The sequence below is a fragment of the Vombatus ursinus genome, unplaced genomic scaffold (genome assembly GCF_900497805.2).
Source record: "Vombatus ursinus unplaced genomic scaffold, bare-nosed wombat genome assembly UNPS02014830.1, whole genome shotgun sequence".
NCBI classification, from domain to species: domain Eukaryota; kingdom Metazoa; phylum Chordata; class Mammalia; order Diprotodontia; family Vombatidae; genus Vombatus; species Vombatus ursinus.
In genome coordinates, this window is record NW_020954608.1 from 387,724 (window position 1) to 412,336 (window position 24,613).

At 37.0% G+C, this 24,613-nt stretch overlaps 1 protein-coding gene across 3 annotated transcripts in view; it reads right to left on the reverse strand.

Moving 5' to 3' along the window:
- MDFIC (MyoD family inhibitor domain containing) overlaps positions 1-24,613 on the reverse strand; it is a 113,510-nt gene that overhangs the window by 74,764 nt on the left and 14,133 nt on the right. For 2 of the 3 annotated variants that reach the window (XM_027838654.1, XM_027838655.1), the window contains exon 3: positions 17,682-17,804. The exons of the other annotated variant lie outside the window; for it this stretch is intronic. In XM_027838654.1, the coding sequence (XP_027694455.1) occupies positions 17,682-17,804 (123 nt within the window). The remainder of the gene's footprint in view (positions 1-17,681; positions 17,805-24,613) is intronic. 3 annotated transcript variants of the gene reach the window in all.

A 24,613-nucleotide genomic window follows, 5' to 3' on the forward strand; every position in this document is an offset into this window, starting at 1 on the left:
AGTTTCGATCTTTCTGATAACAGAAGAACCATCCTCCCATCACCTATGCTCAAAACCTGAGCCATTTCTGACTTTACACCACTACCCCATCCCCCCTGTCCCCCATCCAATCATTTGACAAGTCCTGTAGATTCTATCTTGATGTATTTTTCACATCAGCCCTTCCTCTTAATTTATACTATCACCCCCCCATTTCATAACTTCATCACCATCACCTGCTCTATAATAATAGTTTTCCACTTGGCCTCTCAGCACCCAGCTTTTATACAGCTTTCAAAGGAATCTCCCTAATATGAAAGTGTAATGTACTGGCAGAAGAAGTGCAAAATAAAATCATGGAACAATTAGTAAGAAATTCAATTTGACTGGAACACAGAATTATTAAAAAAAAAAAAAAGAATAGAGTGAAATGAGGAAGAAAAAATAAGTAGGAGCCAGATTGTAAGATGTTTTGAATTCCAGGCTGAAGAATTTGTACTTTAGCCTTAGAAGATCCCATTGAAGCATCATGGCTGGGGGCAAAGAGGGCCAGCCTCCATATCAGAAAAGGCTGAGTTTAAATCTTGCTAGCTGTGTGACATACTAGTTGTGTGACCACAAGCAAGTCACCTGAACTCTTCTCTCTTGCACGTGCGCGTAGACACACACACACACACACACACGCACACACACTTCCTGAAACACTCTTCATTCCCTGGAATTTCCTGTCAGAATACCAGCTCAGAGCCATCTCCACCATGAAGCCTTTCCTGAACTCCCAGGTAAAAACAATCTCTCATACAGCATTTTATTCAGACCGTTTCCTTTACCCATACCAAACTACATATTTGTGTACATGCCTTATCTTGCCCCCTCTCCCTTCCTCTTCCAAACTGTATGATCCTTGAAGGCAAAGACTGTGCTATTTCTCATTATTAACCCCAACTACCTTACACTGAACAGGCTTATTTAATAAATATTTGTTGAATTAAATAGAATTTGCTGAAAAAAGAACTAGGAACTATTATTCTTCTGTCACTGCCTTCTACTTTGAAATCTGTTAGGGAACTTGAGGCCAGTACTATTGTCTTATATTCTTATATATTCTCTCTCTCTCTCTCTCTCTCTCTCCCCCCGCCCCGTCTCTCCCCTTCCCTCTCTCTTTCTCTTTTGCATGCTCATGTGCACACGCACACACACTCTCTCTCTCTCTCTCTCTGACACACACACACACACACGCACAATCATACATTTAGAAGTGAAAAGGACCCTGAAGACCACCTAGTCCAAGCCCCTCTTGGACTCTAAGAGGAAAATTTGGTCCAAAGACACTAAATAATATTAGATAGTATTTAGAGAAAAATTTAAGGTTTGGCAATGTGCTTTATATATCTTATATCATTTGATCTTCACAGTAATGTAGGTGCTGTTATTATACTCATTTTACAGAGAAGGAAATTGAGGTAGCTAGGTTCAATTTGCACAGGGTCACACAGTAAGTTTTGAACTCAGGTCATACCTGATTCTAAATCCAAAGCTCCTCCCATGTCACCATGCTCTCTGCTGTTCAATGCATATGCTCAAGCTTCTAAGAGAAGAACTATCATGATATTTCTAGCTCTGCTATACAGTGACATCAATTACTTATAGAGGTTGCTAATGAAGTAACACTAGAACCCAAAGCTGGCGTTTTCCACTGAGAATGTAGAGTACAGATCTAACTTTGCTACTTATTCAACAAGTTTTCCTTACCGTAAAGTGGGAATAATAACTGTCTACAAAAAATAAAATGAGATAGGGGTTGGGAACACTTTGTAAGCAATACTCAAGAGAAATGTAATATTCTATAATTAATAAATTGTTTTCTAGCTACTAAGCAAAACTTCATCTGAAGAAGCTGTCTTCCTACTTACCAGAAGCCAAAAAACAGTACCACACATTTTCGTAATGCATATTTCTAATAAACTCAAGATGGCTAAGAAGTCCAGTTAAAAGACTAAGTGTGGTAAAGATCATACAGGCCCTGCTATTTTGCACCCTGTGTTGTTGACTCTTGGAAAGGGACTGAATCTGTTATTTCACTGATATAGGGAACCTCCTGGTGAAGAAACCAATGCAGGTCCACATCTCTCAGAAACTCAGAACCCTGTGGTTCCCCGGAAAAAGGAAAAATTTCTCAGGGTCCCTTAGCTAGTGTATGTCAAAAAGTAGCACTTGAACCCAGGAATTCCTAACTCTAATACCTGCTCTCTATCCATCACACCCCACTGACTCTATTTGTCTACTACATTTATATAAAAATCTAACAGATCATTCCGATGCTTATTATTTGGTGGTAGGGCTTGAGGAATTAATTCCCTCCCTCCCTTCAAATTAACTGCACCCAAATTTAATCTGGTGCCAGATAATAAAAAGAGCTTGTAGCAGGGCTCTCTTCACATTACAAATGGATTTCAAAGAGGCTTAGACTTTAGGACAGGTATTCTTAACCTTTTCTTGAGCCATTTTGGCAATCTGGTAAAGTCTAATGAACCATTCTGGGAATTATGTTTTTAAATGCATAAAATAAAATACAAAGGATAACAAAAGAAACAAATTATATTTAAATAGTTATTAAAATCTATATTTAAAAAAACAAGTTTTAAGACTCCAGTTTAAGAATTCCTGTTTTAAGGAAAGGAATAGTATCATTCTAGTCCTTCAGGCTTGAAATCTATGAGTCATCCTGGATTCCTCACTGTCTCTCACCCTAACAACTCCACCCCTCCCCATATTCAAGCTGTTGCATAGGCCTGTCAATTTCACTTTTCCAACTTCTCTCCAATATGCCCCCTTCTCTCCTCTGACACTGCCACCCACCACTCTGGTGCAGGCCCTTATCACCAGATGCCTTGATTATAGCAATGGGCTGCTGATGGGTCTGCCTGCCTCAAGTCCCTCCCCACTCCAATCCATCCTCCATTCAGTGACTAACGTGATTTTACTACAACTCAGGTCTGATCATGTCACCCACACACCCACTCACTCACACACCCCACTCAATAAACTCCAAAAGTTTCCTACGGCCTCTAGGAGCAAATACAAAAGGCTCTGTTTGGCATTCAAAGCCCTTCATAACCTAGACCCCTCCCACTTTCTTATGCCCTACTCCCCCAACACGTATTCTTCAATCCAGTAACAATGGCCTCCTGGCTATTCTATGAACAAGACTTTCCATCTCTGGGCTCCAGGCATTTTCTCTGACTGTTCTACACGTCTGAATTTATATATATATCCTCATTCATTCTCTCTCTCTCTCTCTCTCTCTCTCTCTCTCTCTCTCTCTCTCTCTCTCTCTCTCTCTCTCCCCCTCCCCCCACATTCTCTCTTTTGCACACACACACACACACACACACATTCTCCCTCCTCCACTCCAACTACTGATCTCCCTTGTCTTCCTATAAATAACAACTAAAATTCCGCCTTCCACAGGAAACCCTCCTCATCCTCTCTTAATTTCAGTGCTTTTCCTCTTTTAATTATTTCCTATTTTTCCTGTATATAGCTTTGTTTGTATATATTTGTTTGCATGTTGACTCCTCCATTAGATTGTAAGCTCCTTGAGGGCAGGGACTATCTTTTGCCTCTTCTTGTATCCCCAGTATTTAGCATAGTGCCTTATACACAGTAGGCCCTTAATAAATGTTTATTGAAAATTGAATTGAATTCTTTATCCTTCACTCTATGATATTTTGTTCCAGGAGAGGAAAATATTATTATTATAAGAGTAGTAGGTACTATTTGAAATATGTATTGGAGAATTGTCCCTTAAGTATATTATATACCTAAAAGTTTATCTACTTGTTTTTTTTAAAGAAAAAAAAAAGTATGTCATTTACCTCCTAAACTATTGAATTTTTTAAATCAGTTTTATAAAAAAAAATTATTCACAACATTGGTATAGTGGAAAGAGTTCTGGGCTTGGAACCAAAGAACCTGGGTTAAAACGTCAGCTTTACCACCTACAAGGCCTCAAGAAATTCATTCAACTTTTTTGGGTCTCAGTTTTTTCATCTGTAAAATTAGGAGTTTGGTCTAGCTGGCCACTTTAGTTCCTTCCAGCTCTCAGTTTATGATCTCATGTTCCTGTGAAAAATTAAAGCTAAAAATTTTTGTCAAAATGGAAATGCTCTCAATACAAAAATTTAAATAGCCTATTTTTACTCTTAATCTCACAGTATTAGAAAAGCATGGCTTACATGTCTGAAGTTCTGGGTTCAAGTTCTGCCTGATAGGTACTGGCTGTATATCAAAGTAATTCATTTATTCTTCTAGGGTCCCCAAGAACTCTCTTAGACTTTGAGCTGCAGAGAGAGTGCCAGTATGCACTGATACAGGGAGTGTCTGCATCAGAAATCCCCTGTTCCAGCAAAATCACTGGGCCAATTCCCTTACATCCTCACAATACAGCAGTATTTATTCATATGTAGTTAAATACTGTAAAATAAAATATTTATTGTAGGAAAAGGGTGATAACAAGAATTCAATCTGACCAATGAACTCTAGGAAGCTAAGACGATGACAATAAGTACTCAAAAGACTTACACTCTGTTTCATGAAGCATCCATTATGATTGTTCTCTAGGATACTTAAAGGGATATGAGAAAAACAGTGAAAAATGAAGCTTTTAATCCCCAAAGAAGGACCCCTACATAGATGTTACTTTATGAAAGGAAGCAATATTAAAGATAGGGAATGATGGACAGCAACAAATGCTTGAAAGCACAGACTTCATTTAATCTTATTATGATTGCATTGGTATTAACCAATTATTTATGACAATTTGAATCTGTGGGAATCTTACTTTGTTTCTTAAATTTCACAATGTCAAGGTCTCAAAGTACTGGAGAAAATGTATTTAATTAAATAATGTTCCAAAATGGAGAGAATTTTCCCACCCACTTATTTCCCGGGCACATTCTATGACACACTTAATGCAATTTTCACCCTCTAATACCAGAATCAGAAAGTATTCTAAAGAGATTCTCCAGAAGGATCAACACAGATAACTTTTAGGAGCCAATTTTTAAGTGTATATTTTGACTATATTATACTGAAAAGCTCACTCTATAGTAAATGTTCTCCAAACTTTCATTTGAATTCAAAGAGTATGCAGCACCTAGGACTAGAGGGCTGAGAACCTTTTAAGATTAGAGCAGTGATCTCCAACACTTTCACTGAGATCTACCAGTCAGTTATGACTTCTTACCTTGTTGATCTCCAAACCAGCTTCTCTGACATATCCATCTTTCCTGTGGCTCAAGGGCATTAGAACAATTTCTTATTACCTCTAATACCCTGGTTAGCCAGGATGCAACAAGGTGAAGATAAAGGAAATCAGGATCTTCCTACTTCTCCTATGCCATCCTCTTCCCAAAATACTGTCAGCATAATCTACCTCCCTTTGTCACTGGTTATAACACTTTGAGGTTAGCAAAAATGGCTCCTCATCAAGATTAGGTTGCAAAACTCTGGGTTAGGGAAGGATTAAGATGCTAATACAGACCAGATGGCTGTGAAGGTGGTGGTGGTGGTGGTGGTGGTGGCCCTTTATTTTCAAAGAGAACCAATAACATCACGAGTGATGACTTGAATTGCCCATGAATTGGATTTAAGTGAAGCAAAGTTGCTCAAAATCATCAGCCTCCCTCTCTCTACCTGAGTCATTGAAGGACAAACATGACAGACTGATAGCTATGAGTGTGTGTGTTTAAGGTAGATGATAAAAGAAAAGAAAACTGAGGCATGAATTCTTCAAAACCCAACTCAAATGCTACCTTTTCCATGAAATTTTCTGATATCCTTCCAAGCTAGAAACATTTTCTTTCTTGGACTCTGAGATCCATTGTATGTCTTATGAATTTTTCATGTTTTTTCCATTTTCCATTACATTTGAATTCATGTTATTCATGTATTTGTGCCTATTACTTTGTAAGCTCCTTGACAGCAAGAACCATGTCTATCTGTCTTTCTTTCTTTCCTTTCCTTCCTTCCTTTCTTTCCTAATCATTAACACAGTGCTTTGTACATGTTTATAAAGGGCCATGATTTCGCCAGTGTGGATACTCCCTCCAATACTGAAGATGGAAACTGCTCCATGTTTCATGAATCATTACAGCAAAAAAAAAACTTATCATTTAATAGCCAGACTTCTGTTGATGACCCTTCTCCACCTTGAGCTAGGCCAAGTGGTTCTCAGACAATAGACATATAAGCCTGTCAATACATGACACTGTTACAGTTTGCTAATGCCTGCTAAAGCTTGACTTCTTCTGGAACAACCTTTCAAAATCCAGATGACTTCAACAACAGAAACAACAACAAATTAAAACTAAATACTGTGTAATTCTGAAAACTAATGTTGGCCCTGAATGAAAAAGAGAAAATGAACCTCTTTCTCTATTTTGCAGAGGTAGAGGACCATGAATACTACAAATATTATTAAACTAGGGTGATATTAGTTGTGATCAATTGCTTTTTCTTTCTACCTAAAAAAATCTGTTACAAGGCATGGCTCACTAGGCATGGGGGAACATATATTGAAAAATTATGGTCATAAAAAAACAATAAAATAAATCAATAAAAATCAATAAAAGATCAATAAAATTTAATTTTTTAAAAAGAGTACAGGTCACCTTCACATAGAATGAGTTAGCACAGTAGGATTTTAATGAAAGATCTGCATAGAATAGTTGTGAGCAAATGTGTGCTGAACTGAACTAAAAACAGTTGTAATTAAAGTTGGTAGCTAATTGGGACACTATGGAAGCATTATAGAAAAGAATTTTTTTTTAAACAGGATGTCATGGGGAGATGAAAATGAGGCACGTGACCTGCAAGCATATTCCTATTTAGTACAGTTTGAACCACTACCTTTTGCCAGGTTAGTTCGTGTACAGCTTACCATTTCACAACATTACATTCCTGAGGCAAAGTCAAGTTTACAAATCCAGACAAGCAAAGTCAAATATTAGAAAAAACTAATTACTAAAAAGAGTCTCTAAAATCATAATGAATTTCATCCCCTGAACATCTATAGAACTGAACAACAATTTTAAATAATAGCCCAGTAGGATTACAAATATCCAGGAAGGGGAAAGGAGGGAAAGTCAGAAAAAGAGGGGAGAAGGACAGGAAAGGAGGTACTGGAAAATTAACAGCTGGAAACACTTAAGAAAAAAAAACAATACCCTGAAGATCATCCTCACAAAAAGAAGCAGTGGGTGGACAAACAAAAGAGGGGGAAAAAATGAATCATTAGGGCAGTGGTAAATACGTGTATTTGTAGAGTACTTTATTTAACATTAATAGACAAAAATAAATATGTGATTGGGAAGCACTATAAAAACTCACACCAGTAAATTTGTATGCCCTAAAGCCTAGTATAAAAGTTCCAAATAAAATATTTCTGAACTTATCAAAAAACTGTTTTATAGCACACACTAAAATCGTTTATACTTTCTCACTAAAGTAGCAGGTACTCAAGTAAATTTCAACGAATTCCCAAAGTTTTTCTAGATAGCATTAGCATACTACCTTAACATAATTAGTAAGCATTAGAGAACATTTTTTTCTGTACACACACACACACACACACAGAGGAGAAAACGCCGTTTAGGTTTAGGATAAAAAAAAAGCAGAACTTGCCTACTTATGGGGTAAATTAGAATCTTCCTCACATACTTTGAAGTACTCAACTATAGGGGTGACCAGAAGGGGATATTAAAGTGGAAAAGAGAAGGTAGGAATGGAGTAAACCCTTTCTTAAAGTCATTCTTCTGTTTTGGCAACAGCCAATCAAACAGGGTTAGTGAGGCACAACAAAATATTTTTCTTCCCACCTTCTCTCCCCAACCCTTATCCTTCTTCCATCATCATCTTTTTTTTTTTCTTTTTCACATGGTGGAAAAACAATTGTATAGGAAATCATTTACATTTTGTTCAAATGTACTTTAAAATGCAATTGATAAGGCACCATTTTGGTAAAGGTAGGAAATGGTTCAATTCTTCTGGATCCCCAGTTGGAATTATTCATGAAAATTGAATAACCTGTCTATACTCTTTGCTACAGAGATCTTATTACTGATCCTATATCCCCAAGGAGGTCAAGAAACAAAAACAAAGATCCAATATACCAAAATATTCGTAGTACTTTTTGTGGTACTAATAAACTTCAAACAAAGTATATACCCATTGATTGAGGGATGCCTTAAAAAAACTATGGATGTAATAAAATATCACACATTAAGAAATGAAATACAAAAAGAATTCATAGGAACATGAGAAAAACTGTATGAAAACTGATGCAGAGCAAAATAAGCAGAACCAAGATAATTATACACAATAACTACAATAATTTGCATGAAAAGATCATTGAAATGAAGTCAAATTCTGAGTGACTGAAAATCAATGAATGTCCTAGAGCAGTGGTATCAAACTCAAATAGAAATAGATCCGAGTTTGACATTTCTGTTCTAGACTAGTAGCTAATAAAACACATATTGCCTCTCACAGGAGAGAGGCAGAAGACTACTAAGACAAAACCCAGTATTTTGTACATTGGTTGGTGAGTTGAATTTGCTTAATTGTTTTTCTTTGTCAGAAGGAAAGGAGTAAAATAACTGAAGACAAAAGTCATCAATAATGCTGAAACCTTCTGAAAGAGATTCAAATGAGCATTTCCTATACATCTAGGTTTACACCAAGGCAGCCTAGTTTCCATATAATAATTTCCAGCACAATATTCACACATATGATTAGCAAAACCAGGAACTTATCTTACTCATTGTGCTTTACAGAAAGCAGTCACTCAACAAAGTTTTGACATGAGTTTCATTACAGAGAGATTCAATGGTCAGCTGGCAAGGGAGGATGAAAAGGATAACAGAGTTTCCAGTTAATAATGCAATGCTGACTATAGATTCCTTAAGAGGAAACAGGAAATGCCATGGGAAAAGCATCATGTGGTTCAGTGATTAAAACAAATAATACAACAGCTTCATGAAGTCAGAGTAATTCTGAATTGGTTTCAGAGGATGACATTCTATTGGAAATTAAGTGCCTTAACTAAAATAGCAAAACTTCACAAAAAATGAAAAAAAATAGGTTAAGTAGGATAGGGATTACAATCTAAGTATAACGTTGATTTTCTCAGCTTTAGAATATGGGAATTCTGTAAAATCATAAAGGAGAAAACTATATGAACTAAACAGTTGAACCTAAAGAGAATTCCATCAGAAGAGAATCTAAAGAAGCACTCTGGAGAGAAGGGATAACATTTAGAATTATAAGTCATCTGTATAAAGGAAATGTCCAAAGACATAACAAGCAGTAAGAATTTAGGATAGAGACTCGAGGCACTTTAATAATGGAGAAAAAAAGTAAGCCTCTACATAGAGCACATTGTTAGGATGGGAGAATCTGACCCAAGCAGTAAGATGGCATAGAGTACAGAGGGGACAGGCCTTAAAGACAGGAAGACTTGGGTCAAAGTCCTGCTACAGATACATAATAGCTACAGTACCATAAGCAAGTCACTTAACATTTCAATATCTCCTATCTTAGCCTAGAAGCATTCAAAACTTCTCCATTGCCAAGCATTCAGATTCTACTTCAAAGAGCGAAACTCCGATGGGCTGGCCATGTTGTTTGAATGCAAAACATACACTTGCCAAAAAGACCATTTTACGGAGAACTCACACAGGGCAAGCGCTCATGTGGTGATCAGAAGAAGTGATACAAGGCCACTCAAAAAGTCTCTCTTAAGAACTTTGAAAGTGATTGTGTGACATGAGAGACACTGGCACAGGACCGCCCAGCATGGCATGCCCTCATCAGAGATGGTGCTGTGCTCTATGAGCAAAGCAGAATTGAGGTAACTCAAGAGAAACACAAGACACACAAACTTAGAGAATCCACCTCAACGGTTCACAAAGGTTCACAAGTGCCCAACCTGTGGTCAAACTGGTCTAATCAGCCACAGTCAAATACACTGGAGAAGTGAATAGAGTGATGGGCATGGAGTCAGAAAGACCTAAATTCAAGCCAGACCTCAGACAATAACTAGCTCTGTGCCCTTGGGAAAGTTACTTAGTGTTTGTCTGTATGTAGTCTCACCTGCAAAATGGGTGTAATGATAGCACTTACCTCACAGAATTGTTGTGAGGATAAAATGAAATAATATGTATAATGCCCTTAGCACAGTACCAGGCCCATAAAAGGTATAATACAATACCTGGCACATAGTAGTAATACTTGTTATCCCCCCATCCCAACCATACTAGGAGTTCTCTTAACCACAAAATTCACAGATCTGTACCAAAAAATGACCCAAATGTAAAAGACATGCATGTGCACTAATGTGTATATGTGTAGGAGTATAAGTAATCCCTCAAAAGACCAAGATCAAAATGTTAAGTATTCCATCTCTACTCTAATTTTTAAAAGTGAAGCTGGTTATCCAGGTATCAGTTTATGTATAAAATGGGTTAATTAGAAAAATAAGCATTCAACTGGACATCTCACAGCAACATTTATGTTACAAAGATGAAAAGTAATCATTAAAAGGAGGTAAAGCTCTACAGTTTAGATAAACAATATTCATATATGCTAGGTATCTCAAAAGAAAAAATGTATAAGGTTTCATGTGTGTCAGATTATTTTTGCTTTTGTTCTGGTATCTGATAACTAAAAATCATAACTTTACAAAACCTCAAAAGTGAAACTCTAGTTTCTGAACTTAAAGTGCAAATAAAAATGTTTTCTCTTAACTATGGAATGTACTGAAATCATCAGCACTAAAATAGGGTCCTAATATATAACTTCTCAACAAAAACTACAATATTTTTAATTCTTCCATAATTTGATAATGAAACATTTCTCATTGAGTGGGTAGGCTCATTTTTCAACATAAATTATGCTAATTAGTAGAAACTTTCCATGTTATTTTATTACCTCAGTGGTCCTAATTCTGACCTAAGGCAATTTGTATTACCCCAGAGATAAGTCATTTATGTATCTCAATGAACCAGTCATGACCCATAAGTGGGTGGTCCATATGGGTCAAGGTTAGAGTTGACAACAATTTGGAAAATGCTCAGCTTATACAGCCTCAGAGGTACACCCTTTAATCAGAGAACAATTTCCAAAGCGACCACTCCCTTGACTTTCCAGAGCACAGTTCTCAGAAATCTAAATCAAAAACAACCACAGCACATGAGGCTAACAGTCCGTTATATAAATTATCTCCTAAAGGAGTCTAAGAAGGAGGACAGCCAGCATCTGGGGGAATGGAGAGGTAAGCTGCCAACCCTAGCTACCCACCCCTCAAAGGAAAGAGGAGAAAGTTCTGTCAACCAGTGGGAAAGAACTCTTCCTGGCTCTGCAGCTGTCTGTACGGATTCCATGGAAGCAAGGAAAATAGAGTGGGTAGTTGATTTGAAAATGTTCCCACACTCTTGCCTGTTTCTTTTTTTTCTGATGGCCCCACCATCCAGCACCATGGCGGGAGCACTAGAACCAATTTTGTGAGAGCCAGCTGTCCGCCTCGTCTCCTCTACTCAGGGAGCCACCACAAGGCTCCTGTAAAATACAGCCAACTCTATCCTGACTCACCACAGATGTTACTCCCTGCTCCCTCCTCCTCTCCTGGAGCAGCAGTGAGCCAGAGCCCTCTTTCCAGGGTCTATTATTGTTGTAAAAGATTTATTGGGACCTTACAATGTGCTAGATGCTAGAAGGGAGAGGCAAACACATGCTCCCTGACTGCTCTGTTGAGAGAGATGTTATGTTGTTCAGGGACAGCCAGCAGTTCTGGATGCTGAAAGCCAAAGGAGGAAAGTCAAGTTTAAGCAACCATTACTTTGGAATCCTTGGGCAAGATGCATTCTAGTTTCAGCGAGTAAGAAAAAAAGGAAAACCAACCAATAATACTAAATTTGTAAAAATACTGATTTGAGAGTTTATTTTAAAAATGATGGTTTTACCATAGGGTACCAGATTGCTGTGTGCACATTGTGGAAATGGAACATACATACAATAATTGTCAATGTATAGACAATCAGGATCAATAAAAGGAGCAGCAGTTGATTTATGATAAGCGAAAGATTTTTTTTTAATATCTGTCAGCTGCCCCGCCCTGCAAATCAGAGAGCGCCATTATAATTTGCAGGTAACAGTTCCCTTCATGTTGCTAGTCAGTGACAACACCCAATTAAGCATCCATTATGTGCCAAGCATTGTGCTAAGTTCTGGGGTTACAAAAAAAGAGTAGTTCCTGATCTCAAGAAGCTTGAAAGTCTAATGCAAAAAATTATGTACACACAAGATAGAGACAGGATAAATTGAGGATAATTTCTGTTGTTGTTCAGCTCTCAAGTTTTCCTAAGAGCCATCTAAGAGATGGGAACTATAAACCTATCCATGCATTCCTAACAGTGACTATCATCATGAAACAAGGCAAATATTACAAACACTTTAGTAGAGCTAGGCCAATCTCTATCATCTACTCAAAAGAGAAAAAAAGTTTTATATAACAATAACTCATACTTCTATAACATGGAATGCTGACAAAGCACTTTCCACTCATAATGTCCCTATGAAATGGGAAGGAGCTGTACTACTTTATAGCTAAGTCAAGTAATTTGCCATTGGTCACACAACTAAACTATCAGCCTTAAACTCTGAGCATCTTATAACTCCAAGAATCTTTTAACTACTGCATTCTGCCCCCATCATTTGTTTGAAGTTTACTGAGAATTTAGCTGCAAATTTAAATCAACTTCTTTGAACTGATTAATCTATATTTCCTACTGTTGGAGGAAATTAGAAATTTAGAATTTTTCCTAAGGTGAATATGATTTCATAAGACCATAAAATTATTTATTTATAATTGGAAGGGGACTTAGTCCTATATTTCTAATAAAACCCCCTCATTTTACAGATAAGGAAACTTATCTGTAAGAAATTAAACCTATCTAAGGTTACATAGACAGTGAAGGGGTTGGGGATATGAAGGCAGATCCTCTCCAAAGCCAGTTCTCTTTCAAATGTATCATGATATTTCTTAGCAAACACCTTGCAACAATGCAGATTTTGAAGTCAATTTAAACGCATACAAAATAATCCACTGCAATTCAGTTCTACTCAGTACCATGGATTTTGTGTTTCACCAAAAACAGCCTTTAGTTTCCTGAATTTGGGTAATTTAAGTTTTTATCTTATTTTATTTTTGTAACCTGACAGCACACTTTTTTTTAGTGTTTTAGTTTTAGTATTAGTGAGCTTTGGGGAAAGTAAGTAGGGATGTGGATCGTAGACAGTGAAAAAATCTACAATTCTGTAATTTCAAAGCACTCAGGATAAATAGAGTTTTCCAAACACTAAATTCCTCCCTCCACCCTTGGTACAATTTTACAGCTCTTTCATCTGATCTCCTCCAAAATTCCTTAGGTCCCTTTGTCCCCATTTTTTTCCTCTACCTTCCTCTGGAGCTAAAACCTAGGAAGTGATAAGACCTTGGAGCTGTAGTGGAAAATAAGCATGCACATTTGAGCTGCTTTGAAAGTAAACTGTCCAATAGCACTTCTAGGGCTATATCCCAAAGAGATCACACAAATGGGAAAAGGACCTACATGTACCAAAATATTCATAGCAGCTCTTTTTGTGGTGGGAAAGAATTGGAAATTAAGAAAATGCCCATCAATTGGGGAATGGCTGAGCAAGTTGTGGTATATGAATGTGATGGAATACTATTGTGCTATAAGAAATGATGAACAGGCTGACTTCAGAAAAACCTGGAAAGACTTGTATGGTCTGATGCTGAGTGAAGTGAACAGAACCAAGAGAACATTGTACACAATAACAGTCGTGTTGTGTGATGACTAATATTGATAAACTTAACCCTTCCTGGCAATACAAGGATCTAAGACATCTCCAGAGGCCTTGTGATGGAAAATGCTATCCACATTCAAAGAAAGAACTATGGAAGTCGAATTGCTATTTTTTTCTCTTCTGCTGAGTTTTGTTTCCTCTTTCTCATGGTTCATCCTATTGGTTTTAATTGTTACTTACAACATCACCAATGTGAAAATATGTTTAATATGAATGTAAATGTATAGCCTATATCAGATTGTGCGCTGTCTTGGGGAGCGTGGTGGGGAGGAAGGGGGAGAAAAATTTTAAACTCAAAAGCGTATGGAAGTGATTATTGATAAATCAAAATAAATTAATAAAAAAGATAAAAAAAGAAAGTAAATTGTCTTTGTTTAAATAGTAAGTCAGCAAACATGGCATCCCAGAGGAGAAATAAGACATAAGACACAAGGTAATGAATACTTTGCCTAATTCTCCAGTGAAATAGCAAAAATGGCTCTAGATGCTTGAGTTTCTAGCCAGAGAAATGAAGGTAGCAATAACCACTTGCCACTACAATAACTGGCAAGTACTGCCATATACATTCACTCTAAGACCTACAGAATAAATCAAATGAGGATGCAACTAGGAATGAAGAAGATGACTTCAGATGCTTAAAATTTCCACAAAGCTCCTGGCCTTCTGGTGGAGTAGGCCATCTATAACTATGGCAATAAGGGACATTTTTATGTGGCAATGTGGTAGCTATTATTCATAGAATCATAGAATCCAATGAGTTGGAAGGGACCTTGGTATTCCATTGAACTTTCCACCAAAGGCTCAACCTACCACTACTTAGGAATTCACCCTCTCAGAGCACAAGATTAAAAAGCCATAAAAAGTTTGCCCAAATATATTATGTGGGTATGCACCCTTCAGATTTGGTGAATGTCCCAAGACCTCCCAAATCACCACACCCAGTCCTGATGACCAAACACATTTTCACAATGGAAATGAAGGAGGCCACATCTACTTGCAGCTAAGTGCTACTGTATTCTTGCTTAATATACTTTATATTCTAATCTTCTGTTACTTGTTCAATGACCTATGAGTGCCTTATTTCATTCCAGTATTGAACCTAAGCTAACAGCCACTAAAAAATGTTACCCTCAAATAGGAATCTATATTAATCCCAGTAGTTGACTTTCATCCTCAGCAACTTTCCAGCCAGCTCAACCACAGGCAGTCATAAATAGGCAAAATTATAGAAAATCAGGGGCAAAATATATTTGTGGTATCTACTTGTCATCACAATACTCATTTTTCTTAGTTTACATGATTCTACTATCTATTAAGAGCATGTTACTGGACTATCCTAAATTAGAAGCAGAGGGGAGGGAGGTGGTACAGTGGATAGAGCTTAGGCCTGGGGTCAGAAAGACTCATCTTGCTTGTTCAAATCAGGCCTCAGACACTTACTAACTGTGTGACCCTGGGCAAGTCACTTAACCTCAGTTCCTCATCTGTAAAATAAGCTGGAGAAGGAAATGGCAAATCGCTCCAGTATCTTTGCCAAGAAAACCCTAAATGGGGTCATGAAGAGTTGGACACAACTGAAATGACTGAACAACAAATTAGTACTGATGACTTATTTGATTCAGAAGTGCTTGATGTTTGGGTCAACTAAAAAGATTACCAAGTTTAAATCTGCCCATCGTTTAAATAGAAACCTATAAGATAGACACTTCTAAATTGTTACTATTCAATTTTGGTCAAATGACAAAAGTAATAAAATCTAAGTCTAGTTGCTCTACTCTCTTAAGTTAGCAGAAACAAGTGGAACAAAATACTATGGAATTTTTATATTCCATTGGATATGGATTATTTTAGAGAGCATGATGATTTAACAAGAGGTAGCAAAATATAATGGATAAAGGAAGGGAGTCCTGTTTCTGACGTTTGCCAGCTGTGTGACCATGGGCAAGTCAGCTGACCTCTCTGTGACTCAGTCTCCTCATCTGTAAAATGATGGGATGGGAACTGTACGGCCTCTAACTTTAGTTCTAAATCTATGGTCCTATGAGTTAAACTGAGTGCCCCAGGCATCTCTCTCAAACTATAAAGCTACAGAGGTGTTGCTGATGTGCATCAGGTGGTAGGAGTTTGTACACTAGGAGCTGCCCACACCAATGAAAGAACTTCAAGATATACCTCAAGAGATAATTAGAAACATTCTAGAGTGATATAATCAAGGACTGAGAATTACTATTTTTTACAATCCTGGAGTAAAATCTAGATTTGGACCAAAGCAACAAAAACACAACAGATAAACAAAAATTGAATATTATTACACTTACAGCCTTCAGAACTAAATAATTTTCATTTTTTACTCCAGCACACAACTAGAAAAGTTGAATACACACTACTTAGATCTTGACTGTCACAGAATCTATATAGAGCTTCAGGGTTAATGCAACTAATCAGTTAAGTGAAAAATATATTACTTATGATTCACTTTAATTTAGCAAATCAAATCACAAAACATACTGATATTAATTTCCCTCTTGGAGTTCTAAGAGATCTAAGCAGTTTGCCTTCCCAGGTGAGGATCAGAGAAAACCCTCTTGGCACTCGAAATGATTTGTCTTATGCAGTTAGTATTACTGTCAAACACGTCTCTCCTTTCCCTAGAAAATCAGTTGGCCACCACTGCAGCTACAAATCTGTCAGTGTGGTAGCCAAGAAAAATCTGTTTGCTTTTCAATTCTGAAATTTAAACTCCAGACCAAGATCGTAAACGGTAATGATTCTCTCTCCTAGACTATAACACTCCAGAATGTTTCTAATTATCACATGAGGTAACTTAAAACTATCTCAAAAATTTCCTAGAGAAAATTAGCTTAATTCATATGACTTTTAAAATAAGTACTCTAGCATTTTTGTTTGTTTGTTATTAAGGATGTTTGTTATTTTGTTGTTTGTTATTTTTTTTTATTTAAAGGATATTTGTTATTTGTTGTTAAGGATATTTTTTATCAAGGATAACCCAGTATGTGCTGGCTTAGTTACTAAAGGACTAAAATGACAGTGATATGAAGTCTGCTTGTTTGTTTTCAAGGTGTTTTCCATCCTGAAGACAATGTTACATTGAGGTTCTGGTACTCAAACTACATAGGATTTCTAAGAGATGGTGAGATACCCAAGATGATAGAATATCAAGTCTCAGTCTGGAAGTCACTTATATTTTGGAAAAGTCACTTATACTTCCTGTGCCTCAGTTTACTCATGTGTTAAATGAAGGGACTGGACCAGATGGGCTCCAAGATTCTCTTCCATCTCTAGATCTATGGTTTCCATGGAATCTTATATAGGAGAAGCAGAAAGTCTTATAGCAGAATCACAGTATGAGAGCTCTTTAACATTATCCTTCCATGCCTTTCACCCCTATGAACTACACACCTAAAAGGGATTAAAATTCTGGGAACAGGGAGGGCAGCCAAACAATCTTTCCATTTAGGCAAAGGCTGGGATTCTCCCCAAAGTCTTCCAGTAACCTTTGGCTGGCTATCCCATGCTGGATTGTGAACTCACTAGCTCCATTACTGTGGGAAGGGTGGGAATTGGCCTTGCTTATGTATTTGTTTCTGGCCTGTATTTATAATCAAGGATAGGAACCATTTCAGGAAATAACACTGTTGACATATTTCAAGAAATAACAGTAACACAATTACATGTGACACATTTAACTGAGTCAATAATTCTTATTTTTATCTTGCCAGCAAAGTAAAACTAAAGCATTACAATTTACTTACTTCTAATGAGATTGCCATCTGAACAATTTCCCCAGATGGACTGGTCTTGATTCTCTCCATGCATAAAGAGGCTATTGGTGGGTGGTGTGATAGCTCTCTCTGTATTGTCTTGGTCACATTTTTCTAAATAGAAAAAAAAATAAGTTTACTTTTTGCCACCAAGTTTTCCTGTTTAGGTTCCATTGAATGAATTTGTATCAGCAGAGACTGGCACACAATAGGAACTTAATAAATGCTTTTGATTGACAATGTTTCTTTTATTTCAAGGATCATCAATTTAAATGAAAAGGGGACCACAGAGATCATTTACTCTAACCCCTTTAATTTGAAGGATGAGGAAACTGAGGTTCAGAGAGGTTAAGTTTTTTGCCCAAGGTCACACAGGTAGTAAAAATCAAAGTCAAAACTTGAACCCAGATCTTCTGACTCCAAAGCCAGTGCTCTTTCCACTTCACCATGCTGCAGATGATGAGAATAAATTCAACTTACAGGTTTTCTAGATGCTTAAAGATCTTATGAGATGCAGTGAGACCCTAGGCTTCCAGTACTCTAGGTAACCAAGACTATAAATAGAAGAAAAGGTGCTCCTTGGATAAGAGTTTCCTCTCCCAGTGAAATTACAGCTCCCTGATCTCTATCCTTAAAAGTCGTACTACTTTAGGGAGGAGGAAGAGACTATCTTTTCTAAGTATTGTCTCCAAGTAGCATTAGGGGTTATTATCTCTAAAACTTCTTTAGAAAATTCTATATTTTGCATAATGTTCTAGTGTACCTGTTTAAACACTCCTTGGGTGTTAACTTAATATTGTGATTCCAGCTTTGCTAAGTAAAGTATCTTTTCAAAATGTTTCAAATAAAACAAAACCAAGCAAATCAATTGGAATACTTAGGTTTTCTGCCCATGTGGATGTGTATCTCATGAGCAAATCATTTACTCTGTGGTAATTTCAGAAAGATTGAGGCATTCTGCCAAAAGTCTGTTTTGTATTTCTTATAATTAAACACACGACAATAGAGAAATACCACATGGAACTAAGAGGAGTGGGTTTATAAGAAAAGAGGACCTTCAGTTCTATTACCACTATGAAGGAACCATGAAATATTTTTAAGTAGTAACAAATATAAATTCGGTGAATGCTTAACACTTTTTAGTTTTGTAAAACATTTATACAACACTATTACAAACAGAATATAGAATGATCTTTATGATGTCATGGAATTGATCATTTTTAATGGTAGTTTTAGAAATTTCTATCTTCCAAATGACAATAAACCATTTTGCCAAATGGCCAAATGGAAAAATATTACTATTGTACATAAATTTTAACCAATAATTAGAGAATCTGTGAGTTCATCAATAGGACCTGTGTATCTATCTTCAAGACTCAGTGCTCAGCATCTATTGAAAAGAAAAAGGGAAGGAAGAAGAGGGAGGGAAGAGAAAAAGGAAAATGAAATTTAAGAAGGATAAATGTAAAGTTTTACATCCGGACTCAAAAAACAACTGTACAAGTACAAGATTGGAATGACATGGTTAGATAATAGGCCAGGGACTCCAAGATCAAAGAGTCAACAGTGTCACATAACAGTTAAAAATCAATTTAATCTTACTCTACAGTAATAGAATTGTGGTGTCCAAAAAGAACAACTGATAGTCCCACTGTACCTAATCTGGCCAGATCATAGTGGGAGTTGTATATGCTCAGGTCTGAGTGCCACATTTTGAGGCTTCATTTAGGCTGGATGACCACTTGTTGGGAGAAGCTTCTAGAGGTACAGGTATAGGACAGACTAGATGACTTCTCCTGTGCCTTCTAGTTCTGAGAGTTTGTTTCTGTGAACATGAAAGCTCTACCAAAGAAGTACAAAGGAGCAAAGTCTCATATTTCTTTTACATACTAATATTCGGGAGAGGGGAACAGCTAGGTGGTGCAGTGGATAGCGTGCCAGGTCTGGAGTCAGGAAGATTCATCTTCCTGAATTCAAATCTGGCCTAAGACAATTATTAGCTGTGTGATCTGGCCAAGTCATTTAACCTTGTTTGCCTCAGTTTCCTCATCAGTAAAATAAGACAGAGAAGGAATTGGCAAACCACTCCTCAGAGACATCTAGTCATTAACCCTGAGGTTCTAGAATTTCTATCTGGCAGGGCTGGACCAGGAAGCCACTTGTCCTAAGCCCCAGCATATCGTTTTTATTTAGAACATAACGCTTCCACCCCAAGTCCAGTGTTAGATACAGGATAGGAACTGATTAAATACTATGATTTGAATTTCCCTGACTCTTCACTTCTATGAACTGGATAATCTGTATCAATTAACTGTTCCATGATTTGCTAATATCTATCATTTTATATGATACACATCTCCTTCAATATTCATTTCCACAAAACACTTATGAGGTATATAGCACTATTTTAAACACCACAGTGGAGGTAATAGACTCAATTCCAATCATTGAGAATCTTATGAAGCTTAATTTTATAGAAGCAACCATAATTGACACAATTGTAATCAACAAGATGTACAGCCACAGAAGCAGACAGTCTAGTGGCACATTTCAGTCAACCAATCAGGTTCTGGGTATTAAAACAACTATAAAATCAGTCTCTTTTTCCAGATTTTCACTGCTTATAAAACCATGTATATTAATAGTGGCAATTTGTAACTGCCAAATATTTTGACAGGGCTTATCTACAGCATACACAGAGACATATTCTAAAATAGCATTTCTACTTTAAATATGGGGTGTCCCAATAGTCTTATTAAGGCACTGCACTAAGACTTTAGGGACAACCTCTATATCATGACTCTGAAAGATTTATTCCCCAGATAGATGATCCATATGGAAACATATCATCAGACATTTTATACTTTTCTAGCATTTTTATGTATGCCTCTGGTTGCTTTATTCTTTAGTATTGTAATTTTTCCCTTAAGGAGAATGTCAATATCAATGAAATGGATGTGATAGACTTCCTAAGCTCTTCTTCTCATATAATATAATTGGAACATAATGCTATACAATTATTTTTTTTTAAATTGAGAACACCCTGAATGTTGAAATAGAGCAATGCTACTTATCACCAAGTGTCACAGTATTCTGAATAATCATAGAATATTATCTAATCATCTAATTAATATAAAGGTATGTTTTTTCTGCCAACATGTCAAAGACATCTTAAGAAAAAGGAAAAGAAACACATATATAATTCTACTAACAGAAAAGTTGAAAGAAACAGTGTGGTATAGAGGTTAAAACACTGAAAGAAAATCTGGATTCCAGTTTAGGCAACTAGGTGCCATGGTATATAAAGTGCTAGGCCTGGAACCAGCCAGACCCAAGTTCAAATCCAGCCTTACTTTAGCTGAGTGACCTGAGGTAACTCACAATCCCAGTTTCCTTGACCATAAAATGGGGATAATAATAGCACCCACCTCCTAAGGTTGTTGTGAGGATCAAAGGAGATAATATTTATAAAGCACTTGGCAAAATGCCTGGCACATGGGAGGCCTATACACATGCCAGCCCTTAATATTATTGTTGTTATTACTATTAGTCCTGATTCTACCAATAGATAGCTCTATGTGCATGATCAAGTCACTTAATCTTTCTCAATTTCAACCTCATCTGGAAGATAAGGATAATGAGCCCTGCCCACATCATAAGGAGAGGAAATCATAGATCATAGATGTAGAGAAGGAGAGTACCTTAGAAGCCATGGAGTCTGACCATTTTGCAGATGAAGAAACTGAGGCAAGAGAGAGAAAGTTAACTTGCCAAGTGTCACAAAACTCATAAGTGACTAAGTTGGGATTTGGCCACAGGTGGATTAATTCCAGTCCTGTGTCTATTTGTGAAAGCATCCTGAAATGCGCTATATAAATGTGAAGGATTAATTTATAGATTAAAAACAAGAACAAAAACCAAGAAACTACAAAGATTTTCAAAGTAACACTTGACCAAGGTACAGGGTTGTATTGTCAGTTTTTAAAAACTATTTGCAGAACAGTTCACAGTGAAAAATCTTATCATTTATTCATTTGTCATACTCCCAACTCTTACACTGAGAGTACCACCAATCCTTCCCTTCATATTTAAGTTCCTTCCCAGTGCATCACACCTGCAATGGCTGTACTCTCTTGCCTTCCCTATCTCAGGCCTTCAATGAATTAGCTTAACACTAAATCCTACATTGGAGTCCCCTGCCCCTTATGCTATTAACCATCATGTCGTACCAAGTCACAAACTCATATCACTCCCACCATTTGCCAACTTGCCTCCTATTCACATGCTGGTGGATGGAGCTGGAGGATGTCACAAAACCCTACTGACTGGGTCCACTACAGTTACATGTTACATTATCTTAACTGGGCCCTCACTGCGGGAAGGCAATCTTTTTACGTCTCCCTAATCAACTTAGTCTCCCAATCACCACAGTGGCTATTCAAAAGATTTCCATCCCTTCTCAAGCCTCCCATAGAACTTTCTCTCCCCATCCTTTCTAAAATCACTGAAAAAATTGAGGTTGTTTAATGAAAGTTCCCTCTTCTCCCCTCCATGGTCATCTCACTCAGATGTCTTCCTCCCACTATCTCCTCCTTCACTACCATCTCACGTGAAGAAGTGGCCTTTCTTGTCATGGCAAATCTCTCTATATGCACAAATGACTTCACTCTATTTCATCTGCTCCAGAAGATTTCCCCCGCTCTAACACCACCATTTTCTTACTAAGCTTCAGTCTCTTATCTACTGGTTGATTCTGTACTGCTGAAAAACATGCCCATATCTTCTCTATCTTTAAACCCTCACTTGGTCAACTATTTCCACTATCTTTAGTCCTATATCTCTTCTTCCTTTTGTGGCTATCACCTTCAGAAAGCCGTCCACAAATGGTGCCTTAACTTCCTTGACTTTCACTCTCTTCTAAGCCCTATGGCTTCCAGCTTCATCTTCAAATAAAACTGCTCTCTCCAAAGTTATCAATGATCTTTTAATTGCTAAATCTACTGTTCTTTTCTTATTATATCTTACTTCTCTTCCCACAATCCTTGGTCTAGACAAATCATCCTTTCTTTTCTTCACACAATTAACTTCATTCCCCCCCTCCCCCACACACCTCCCTCCATGCCTTTTCAGAGGCCATCTCTAATGCCTGGAATGTATTTTGCACTCTTCAAGTCGTTCAAACACCATCTTGTGCATAAAACCTTTCCTGATCCTTCTCCTGCCTCCCACAATCAATGCTGTATTTCCTAACTACCTTATATTTAACTACTTTATATGGAACTACCTAATTTAGTATTTATTCTATATGTATTTGCTTGATACTACATATATGTGCATGTATGTATGTGTGTGTGTATGTATGTGCATGCTATCTCCCCAATGAAATGTAACCTTCCTGAGAACAGGGATTGTTTAATTTTTTTTGTATTTGTATCCTCAGAGCCTAGCACATAATAGGTACTTAATAAATGCCTGCTGATTGAGTCAAATGATAGGAAAAAAAGGGAAATAAAGGAAACTTGACATTACCAGATTTTAAGTTAGTATAAAACTACATGGTACAAGATAAAAAAAAAGTTGGCAAATGAAAGAGAACAGATAAGAAAATCTCAGAAGAAAATGTTTAGGGGCAGCTAGATGGCACAGTGGATATAGCACCAGCCCTGGAGTCAGAAGAACTTGAGTTCAAATTCAGCCTTAGACAACCAAGCACTCACACAGACTCTGGGCAAGTCACTTAACCCCAGTTGCCTCACCAAAAAGCAAAATAATAAAAAATTTTAAAAGAAAGAAGCAACATTCACATTGATGATATCATCAATCCACAGAAGAATCGGCGCAAAAGACAAATGATACTGTAACAAAACCACTATTTTATGAGTTTCAATTGCTGTTTAAAGATTTCTTCATTGACACAGTTGCAACATTTGCATCTAGTTCTTTCATCCTGCTTTGTTAACTTTGCTTCACTTCAGACAAGTTTCCTCATCCTCTGAATTCTTAAAATTACTTTTGCCTCTAACACTCGTTGGCTGGGTGACACTAGACAAGCCACCTGACCTCTCAGAGCTCTAGGCAACTCTCTAAGACTGTAAGTGCAGAAAAAGTGACTATCTGTGCTGCAAGAATTTCCTCATCTGACAGTTCTCTAGATTCAAGACACAACAGGTGCAGTTGCCATCCCTACCCATGCCTTTCCTTACGAAACAGTAATATTCCATCAATTCCATATACTATACATTTGCTCAATCATTAGGCAGTTCTTGTTCTCAGTAAACTCCTAGCCCAAAAAAGAAATGGCTACTGGATCAAAGTGAACTTATAATTCTGTAACTTTTCTTGCACGACTCCAAACTGTTTTCCAAAATGGTTGGATCTCATTAAAGTGTAAAGTCACATGTACTATGTGAATATGAATTATAATCACTCTTTGGACAGTTTTATTTAACTGCTTCTAAGGTTTCTCCATTGCTGGGCATCTATACATGTGTTAAGGCAAAATTTACCACAAATTTTTTTAAGAATTGTTATACCCACAAAATTTAATTTAAAAGAATTTACTCGTAACTATGGGATCACATATTTAGAGTAGTAAGAGACCTTAAGTTGTCAAGTTCCATCACCCTAGACACAGTCAGTTGACAAGCATTTATTAAGGCCTCACTATATGCTAGGCACTGTACTAAGAGCTAAGGATAAAAGAAGAGGAAAACAAGTAAACAGTTTGTACTCCATTCTCTTCAAAGAAATCATATTCTAATGAGGAGTAGAGCACGCAAGCATATATAAGATATAAACTGTATATATGAGAGAGACAGAGAGAGATGAGAGATAGATAGATACATACATACATACATGGATGGATGGATAGATAGATAGATAGATAGATAGATAGATAGATAGATAGATAGATAGATAGATAG